General features: G+C 43.7%; 1 protein-coding gene across 1 annotated transcript in view; it reads right to left on the bottom strand.

Annotated features, from left to right (window-relative positions):
* Positions 1-10,041, bottom strand: part of cep350 (centrosomal protein 350) — a 108,341-nt gene that overhangs the window by 80,126 nt on the left and 18,174 nt on the right. The window contains 2 exon segments of the mRNA XM_034078908.1: positions 4,105-4,218; positions 8,329-8,457. Of these exon segments, the coding sequence (XP_033934799.1) occupies positions 4,105-4,218; positions 8,329-8,457 (243 nt within the window).

Raw genomic sequence — 10,041 nt, 5'->3', positions numbered from 1 at the left:
AGCAAATCGCTTGTATGTGTAAACGTACCTGGCAATTGACTCGACTATGTGTGCGTAGCTCGTAGCGCCTTGTGTGTTCTTGCATGACTTCTTATTGTGTTCTACTGTGCAGAGTCACTAAATGCTATAATCTGTTACGCTTCATCCAGCACCTACAAGGTCCCTTTCAAACACATCACATTAATGATAAATATAGAAAGCATTGAAAATGTCTAATCGTCTCCATGTCACTGCTGAAGTTCTGAAACTAAGTCTAAACATAACATGTTAAGTTTCAAAATATCTACAGTGAGCTGGAAGAAAATGTTTGGACCTTGCTTATAACTCCGTAAGAATAACAACATGTGTCTAAATTCCTTCATTTTTAAACGAGTAGAAATCTGTAAAATCATTTTGACTGTTTCCTGTCCGTCTCTGATCCTCATCTCATCTCAGAAAATCCTGTCTGCTTCAACAAGTGACTGCAGCAGATTTATAATAAGAACAGCACAGCTAAAGACCCAGACTGAATGCTAAATGAGGCTTTGGGGGGGGGGGGGGGGGGGGGGGGGGGGGAGACGGCTTGCCATGGCAACTGTAATCTGTGCCCCAAATTGAACATGTACAGGATCTAATCCAGACAGGTTTTTTTTTTTCAGATGATGGCTGCAGCGCGCCTCTGGAAATCAGGCCATGTCTCAGTGTGCAGCCGACCAGAGCAGCCAGTCCATCTCCATTCCTTCCAGTCAGTGGTAACCAGTACAGATGCAGCTAACTGAGTGAGTGTGTGTGTGTGTGTGTGTGTGTGTGTGTGTGTGTGTGTGTGTGTGTGTGTGTGTGTGTGTGTGTGTGTGTGTGTGTGTGTGTGTGTGTGTGTGTGTGTGTGTGTGTGTGTGTGTGTGTGTGTTGTGTGTGTGTGTGTGTGTGTGTGTGTGTGTGTGTGTGTGTGTGTGTGTGAGTGAGGGTGTATGTCTGTCTGTCTGTCTGTGTGTCTGTGTGTGTGTGTCTCCACAAGAGTCCAACCAAAAACTCTTTATGTATTGATATCGTGTGGCGGTCTAACTGTGGGTCCCCGATATGAGCAGTCTCTATACGTCTGGAGATATTTCTTGTATGACATCAGTTGTTAACGTTCAGCTACCGTTTAAATGACCAGATTAAAAGTTATACAACTCTTAACATAGAAAGAAAGACAGAATACCTACGTTTTTTCAATGTATTTTGTTTGATTCGGTTTGACTGTTGTAAAGGCCTGTTTTCTTTGTTACCTGTGTGAAAACTTTGTTATTGTATTTTGAGCAAACCCATTGCACAATATCATTCAAACCATCAAAGGAAGCCACGACAACATCTTCCAACTACATGGGTCTACGACAGGAACTACACTTAAAGGCGGGGTAGGTCATTCACCTCAGAAACACTTTGTTATATTCCATGGAATGCTCTGAACATCCCGATAGCAATGAATATCTGAAAAGCTTTGACAATAAATACATAAAGTCATCTGTAGAAGCCGTGGTGCTGAAAGCTCGACCAATCATGTGAGCCGGCTAAAGTAGCTGGAGTCAGCCTTCCATCGGGGCACAGACTGATCTCTGCCCTCATTGGTCATGTGCGCGTTCGTGTGTGTTGGGGGAGGGGCTCTGTGAGGAAGTGGCAGATTTCTTTCGGCTGCGTACTAGGGGTGCAACAACTAATCGACTTAATCGATTAAAATCAACTGCCAACTAATTCACTCGTCGATTCGTTGGTGACGTCATCAGGTGTGTTTTACGCGCCGTTAAGCTCCAACGTTATCGGTACTGGAGACATTTAAAAAATATATGTCATGTATTATTGCTACAAAAACATTATATCGCAGTCTTAGTGTGGCCAGCTCGTTTATAATATGCAATAATACTACAAAATGCCTCTCTCCCCCGTCTGTGTGCGAGGGGGCGGGGAGGTTTACACACACGCGGCTGCTCCATGCAGCAACACACGGCGGAGATGGCGGAGAGAATGCGCTCCGAGGTGGTTAAATGTTACCCGTCTCGATGTGGACAATGCTCGTTACCAAAAGTGCAATTAGAGTTTAGCATGTGAGGGCGGTAACACGAGCAATGCGTCTAAACATTTATCAAAGTGCTCCACACTCAGACGGAGGAATGCTCCGGGTTCCACTGTCTTTCCAGAAGCTTTGTAGCCCGTCCACGAGGAACGCTTCCACGTCAGGTGTTCTGTATGCTAGCAGCAACACCCGAGTTAACTCAGTGATACAAGCATGGGTTAATGATGAGAGGAAACTGAGATATTTGTTAAAACACTGTTGTTTCTTTTGATGTGAAATATTATTTATTTAATTTAAATAAAAAGCTATGTTCATTTTGTTCACAATTTGTTTAGTTAATTTACCTTTTTTTTTTTTTTTTTTAAGAGTAGCCTACCGCTAAAGGACCGGACCGATAAGCAGTATGAAAGTAATAGTGCAGTTCAAACCTTAACGATCCGAATAATCGATTCATTAATCGATTATCAAATTAGTCGTTTGTTGCAGCCCGACTGCGTACTTTCAAATTCTAGCGCACTCGAGCCGGTTTCTCCGTTCCTTTAATGCAGAATCAACAAAACTGCACATATTTATTTTATAAAGTATTTTGTCTTAGTGTACTGCTCGTAGTTTGTTAGTATGTAACAAATAAGTGTTTATGTATGCACTACGGACACCAAGGAAAACGTGTCGTATGTGAAAACTTACTTGGCAATAAACCTGATTCTGACTGATTAATTTGGATAGCAAGGAGAGAGGACAGATGAAAGTGAAATGAGACGGAGACGTCTGAGCGAAGGGGGGTTGAAGGTAGACGAGTCATTCCCACGTTGGTTTGCATGCAGGCGTTTAAATAATGCAGAGACGACATTTTTGACACCGAGCTGACTCGTCAAACCGCAGCTGAAAGCTAATCAGCTTTTCTATTTGTGTCCCTTTCACTTTCCTTCTACCTTTGACACGTTGGTGAGAGCGAGTGAAGCACTGCGTGAAGCCTTAAGAACTACTGGTGTGTGGACATCTGGAAACTAGATGGTCGTGAACCAAACCATCATAACCAGTGACATTATTATCAAACATGTACCTGCAGAACTGAGAAGGAGACGCCTTGATGAATACCATAAAGTATTAGCTGGGTGTGCTGCTGGTGTCCTGACATGGTAATATAAGACAGAGAGTGTAGTGGCGTGTACAGAGAGAGAGAGAGTGTGGTGGCGTGTGCAGAGGGAGAGAGAGAGTGTAGTGGCGTGTACAGAGAGAGAGAGAGAGTGTAGTGGCGTGTACAGAGAGAGAGAGAGAGAGAGAGAGTAGTGGCGTGTACAGAGGGAGAGAGAGAGTGTAGTGGCGTGTGCAGAGGGAGAGAGAGAGAGAGAGAGAGTAGTGGCGTGTACAGAGGGAGAGAGAGAGTGTAGTGGCGTGTACAGAGGGAGAGAGAGAGAGAGAGAGAGAGAGTAGTGGCATGTACAGAGGGAGAGAGAGAGAGAGAGAGAGAGAGAGTGTAGTGGCGTGTACAGAGGGAGAGAGAGAGTGTAGTGGCGTGTACAGAGGGAGAGAGAGAGAGAGAGAGTGGCGTGTACAGAGAGAGAGAGAGAGAGTAGTGGGTGTACAGAGGGAGAGAGAGTGTAGTGGCGTGTACAGAGAGAGAGAGAGAGAGAGAGATAGTGGCGTGTACAGAGGAGGAGAGAGAGAGAGAGAGAGTAGTGGCGTGTACAGAGGGAGGGAGAGAGAGAGTGTGTGGCGTGTACAGAGGGAGAGAGAGAGAGAGAGTAGTGGCGTGTACAGAGGGAGAGAGAGAGAGAGAGTAGTGGCGTGTACAGAGGGAGGGAGAGAGAGAGAGAGAGAGTAGTGGCGTGTACAGAGGGAGAGAGAGAGAGAGTAGTGGCGTGTACAGAGGGAGAGAGAGAGAGTAGTGGCGTGTACAGAGGGAGAGAGAGAGTGTAGTGGGCGTGTACAGAGGGAGAGAGTGTGTAGTGGCGTGTGCAGAGGGAGAGAGAGAGTGTGTGGCGTGTGCAGAGGGAGAGAGAGAGAGTGGTGGCGTGTGCAGAGGGAGAGGGAGTGTGGTGGCGTGTAAACGGGGTCAGAGGTCGGTCTCCCACCTGCTCGGCTCAGTCTGTCGGCTGGCGGCTCCTCTTCACGGGGCCGCTTGGGAACCGGACCCAGAACCATCTTCACCAGCTTCTGGCCGTCCCTCCACGACGCAGGGCTGATCGCTGCAGAGACAACGTTATTATTATTTATTCTCAACAGTCGTTTGTATTTCCACATTTATAGCTTTACCTTTTACTCAGGGCTGTCAGTCGATAAAATATGTAATCGCAATTAATCGCAAATTAAATCACACATTTTTTATCTGTTCTAAATGTTCATTAGAGGGATATTTTTCAAGTTTTTAAATATGCTTTAGTGTGTGTGTGTGTGTGTGTGTGTGTGTGTGTGTGTGTGTGTGTGTGTGTGCGTGTGTGTGTGAGAGAGAGAGATGGATCGTTGGAGCGATGTGCAACTCAAGGCATATGCTCGAACGGGAGCTGCCTGGACGCTGCAGTCATGTTGCACTATCCGTGCTGAGTGTGCTGGCTTCTCCTCCAACGTCCCGCTGTCTGCTTCCTGCATCAAGTCAAGTGCTCGGCGAAATGTCGCTCCTCTGTTTTCATTGAAACAGCTCCATATATCCATTAGCTCTGCTAGCTAGCACCAGATGCTAACAACAACAATACACGTCAGGTCTCTCGCTCGCGCCACACACACACACCCTCCCGGTCCTCCCGGTGCCAGTCGGTGAGCGTGGAAGCCTGGCCTACCAAGGCCTAACTATACCGAGCGAGGCCTGCAGTGGAAATGCGCCGATGCTGCTGCGGAAGAGCGTTGCAATTCACTCCAGTCCATGTTGACCTCATGGCTGCACGTGAAGACTCATGTACGCAGACATGCCGCCACCAGCAGCACAGACTCACTTCAACACATTCAACAGGGATTAGAGAGAAGACACCGTTTGGTAAACAAGGGGCACGGCTTTAGTGACACTCATCTAAATGGCCACTTGATCTAAACCCAGTGATGTGAAAAACATGAAGACTGTGTACTTTTTCAGAAGGCTATGAAACAAAAAGGACTTGTTTTTGCAGAATGCCGAAATCCCCTCCAGTGCATTTTCCTCTTTAGCGACTATCTGGCAGACAAATGTGTTTTTGTATACACACTGCTATCCCTGCTGATCAGTCTCTGTGTGTGTGTGTGTGTGTGTGTGTGTGTGTGTGTGTGTGTGTGTGTGTGTGTGTGTGTGTGTGTGTGTGTGTGTGTGTGTGTGTGTGTGTGTGTGTGTGTGTGTGTGTGTGTGTGTGTCATATTTGTGGAGCTGCTTAGTCCAAATAGAGAGGCGTAGCCATTACTGACAGCCTACTATCAGGTAAATACACACTTCTACTTGTATAGAACTGACCTTTGTACGATTAATACTTCATAAAATACTGCAGATCCTTTATCTTACCTCTTTCTAATCTACACACATACAAGTATTTAACTGAAGTTACACAACAGTGTGTTGATACGGAGTTGGAGTTCATTCACACGTCACTACAGTGGGTAATGTCTTCAAGAAACACTGAACCGTGCTGCCACATATGACACAGGGAAAAAGAGAAAAAACTCTGAACCCTTTCTTTGCCATTATATAAAAACAGTGTTGCTACAAAAGTATAAATGAGGCTTCCTAATAAGACAACTCAGATCTGAAGCTACTCAGGAATCTGCTGCCAACGTGCAATAAAAGACTAAATTAATAAAAATCAAACCCTTTTTTTGTTGTATTTTAGTAGATTATAAAAAGAAATGCCTTTAAAATAGGATGCAAGCAACACTAGTTTCATAACCTGAATTGATAATAGACTATAATCAATTTAAGTTTGTATTCTTATACCAGTTTGTACAATAATTATAATGAATAAGTTCAAACAAACTAAAACTCACAGCTGATTAATAACGGTATCTAACTTGAGTTTTTATCATATCAAAAACCTGTTGAAATGCTACTGTTATTTTTATTACGACAGGACAGGAAATTTATTACGCATCGACAGGAAAGCTTCTTTCACAACTTCGCCGTCTTTGAAAGACTTCACGTGTTCCTCAAGAACGTGACGGACACGAGAAGATGCTCTGGAGCAGCCTTGCTCTTGTTGTTGGGCCTGGTGAAAATGCACTGCTGTGCATTTAGCTGTCCTTTCAGGCCCCTCCCCTTTAGCTGTCCTCTCAGGCCCCTCCCCTTTAGCTGTCCTCTCAGGCCCCTCCCCTTTTGGAGTGTAGGGCAGAATCAGGAGGGAATTCCGTCTCGTAGCGTTTGTGCAGTTTTGAAATGCCGCTCCTAAATGACCCTTCTTCGATAAAGCCACGCTCGCATTGCAGACGAGACAGATAGACTTTGAATTGAAATAGATACAAATAATCATCCTCCCACTCGGAGTGAAAATTATATATTTGGGGCTTTTTTGCTTCTGCCATTGCGGTCTTGTGTGTGTGCGGACTGTCACTCCTGTTGACACGGACAACGTCAGCGAAATAGTGCCCTCTACCAACCAGCCACGCCCCGACACATGGGGTCACGCCGGCCAATCACAAAGCTTTGATGCGTTCAAGTGCATTATTCTGGCACAGGAAGATTATGTTACAGGACATTAACGATAACAGAATATTGTTGTTCTATTTTTAGACACATCTCGCGATCGACTGGTTGGGCACCCCTGCTCTACATGGACGGATCCCACAGGCCATGAGACCGTTAACCACCTGAACGTTCATCTGTCTGCAACTTATATCAATATTCCAATTATTGCATATAGAATATTCTGCACTGTTTCTATTTTATTTTCTTGCACTATTTGATCCGTTTGATTGTGTTGCCCTGTTGGAGCGACCTCAGCTGTTCACGGTCGTATCTGCACCGTAGCTACGAACACATGGCAATAAAAGCCTTGAATCCAGAGCCATCACCCCGAGAGGTCCCTGCTCACCAAGCAGCTGTTTGTGCTGCAGACTGAACCCGGACACAGACTGCAGTTATTTATAGGAACCAGCCAGACGTCAGGGACCAGAGCGAGAGGTGGAAGAAACCCAAAGCAGAAACCAGGAGTGAGAGAAAGCTCCGGCCGAGAAGAGATGTCCATCTGCACTCAGCTTTGGCGCGATCCACAATCAATGAATGAATGTTTCTGTTTTATACCAAAAACATATTTAGTTAAATCTGAATAATACAGTTTGTTGCTGTGGATATCTCCGCAGCGCAACAACGGTATTTTAACACATATACACTTTAGGAAATGTTGTGCTCCTGCAAAAAGAGAGCTTGTTAGCTTAGCTTGTGTTAACCAGAACTCTCCGCTCCATCGCTTCTCTTGGATAGCTGGACTTAAACTCCCATTGTACATTTTAAATTGAGTATGGAATAATCCATTCCTTACACAATTAATGTATATAATATATACATTAATTGTGTTATTATATATAATATCCTGCTTTATATTTTGTTACTATACATTTGTATTTCAACATGTATATTCTCTACTTTTTTTAAATGCCGTTTGTTTTCATGTTGGATTGTTTATTTCTAGTCTTTTAATTTCTCTAATGTTCAAAGCCTGGTGTTTTGATGCTGCTGCAAACATGGGATCAATAAAGTACTTCTTATCTTGTCATGTGTCCATTTGGGAGCATCTATGTGTGTGTGTGTGTGTGTGTGTGTGTGTGTGTGTGTGTGTGTGTGTGTGTGTGTGTGTGTGTGTCAGCTGTGCAGAGTAACAGCAGTATGTGGCTGTGACTTTTCTATGTGTGTGTTACACTAACTGCATGTGACAAACTGAATATTTCTTCAGGGGATAAGAGTCTTAATGCAGATTTAGAACACACACACACACACACACACACACACACACACACACACACACACACACACACACACACACACACACACACACACACACACACACACACACACACACACACACACACACACACACACACACACACACACACACACACACACACACACACACACACACACACACACACACACACAATGAGATGGAAAATTAATTTAAGTACATTTGCTCAAGTAATGTACTATATTTGATTTATGTTGAATGTGTGAAACAATTATACAAAAATGTAAAATGAGAATTATTATACAATACAAAATTAAGCAATGTCAAATTGATATACAAACATCTATACATGATTATTAAAATTGTACTGGATCGACCTGGGATCACTTCCTGCTCGATGGTTCCTCTTAGTAAACGTCCTTATTGTCGCAGACCTGAGGAGTACAGTACCTGGTTTGGCGGTGGTTTCAGAGGGAGGGGCCGCTCTGTGGACCTTCCTCACGGGTTTGGGGGGCCTCCGCTCTCTGGATCTGTCTGCTCTCTGTTCCTTCTGATGCTGCTGTCTGGACCTGGTGCTCTCTGGACACACAAGCAGACAATAAGCAACAACAACTGACAGATATTTCTTTATTCAACTAAAGAAAGTTGCTGATGAGTTTTAGCTATGCGGCAAACGGTAAGACCGTCACTGACTGCACATTCTAGATGTTAAATAAACAACTACAACTTAGAAAAACAAGCCCCGGGCCAAGGTACGGTATCTCTGATGAAATAACCCAAAACTAGAGAGGCCCTGATCATATCCGAGTTCTTCATTGAAACAGAAGTGGCGCATTATGGCAGCACAGCGGTGTGGAAGTTGAGAGCGAGGGTTAAGGCTGCGGAGGCACCTTAAAAACAAGGTTCTAAGAGGACTCATCACTTGGTGGGGTTCTGGAGAAAATGAAAGTTATTTAAAAGTGAATGTTTAATAATTAAGATACAATTTCATTTTCCACGTAATTAAAGTGTTTAATTTAGTGCTGTCAAAATTATCATGTTAACGGCGGTAATTAATTTTTTGAATTAATTGCGTTAAAAACATTTAACGCATTTAACGCATGTGCAGAATGGCCCGCCCCATACGTGCCACCAGGGGCAGCGCCAGGGTATGGCTGGGGTAGGCTACACCCATACCAAGAAATGGCTTAGCCCCACCATGAGACATGATGTTAAAGTAAGCAAAATAAAGTCTGCGGAGTAAATTGCACAGACAGCAGTTAGTAAGATTGATTTCAGTAGCCACGGTTTTGAAAACTTTTGTCACGTAGTGATCGACTTCTCAATAGAACATCTTTGATAATGTCTGATAGGTGTGTGGGCTGTCTTTCATTTTGACATGCAGAAAAATGTTATAATAAACATAGATACTGTATGTTATATTGATATATCCGCCTGCTTTCATTTATCTTTCCATTCCCAACAATATACATAAAGAAATGGCATATTTTGGACATAGTTCGAATGGTGATTAATCTGATTAATTAATTGTTAAGCTGTGATTAAGCTGATTAATTAATGTAATCGTTTGACAGCCCTAGTTTAATTATATTGCACTGAATGAGAATTGGAACAAGCTAAATGTGGAACATGCAGCTCAGACTTAAATAACAAAAATCAATCGGTGCATCTCCACCGGAGACTTTGAATAAACATCGTGGAAAACAGCCGATCCAATCTCTCTAGACCTCGATCTATAACTCCATGCCATGCATTCAGTGCAATCAATAGTTTGCTAATGCATTGTTACAGTCAGCTCAATATACTCCAGGCCATAGGGTGCAAAACAAACTGGATCAAAGCTCGGGAACATCCAACAACCAGATCAGACCAGATCAGGGCAGAGTTACCGATCGCTGTAGCTTTCCACATAAAACTCATTTCAAGATCCCCGCTCTAAGCCCGGGTGAAACATCATAAACAGGGTTCCTGCCGGTTTCACCGACTCAAATGTTAGACTTTTTAAGATAGAATTTAAGAACCATTTCACGGCAAGAAAGTATGAAGGAAAATTGCTATGAAAGAAGAAATACGTAGTAAATGTATTCATGTTCAACATAAGAACGATGACTGAACATAACAGTACACAGAACTGTGTGTGTGTGTGTGTGTGTGTGTGTGTGT

Source organism: Pseudochaenichthys georgianus, unplaced genomic scaffold (assembly GCF_902827115.2).
Source record: "Pseudochaenichthys georgianus unplaced genomic scaffold, fPseGeo1.2 scaffold_509_arrow_ctg1, whole genome shotgun sequence".
Classification (NCBI taxonomy): domain Eukaryota; kingdom Metazoa; phylum Chordata; class Actinopteri; order Perciformes; family Channichthyidae; genus Pseudochaenichthys; species Pseudochaenichthys georgianus.
The sequence above is the reverse complement of the archived record's forward strand: the minus strand, read 5'-3'. Positions and strand labels throughout refer to the sequence as shown.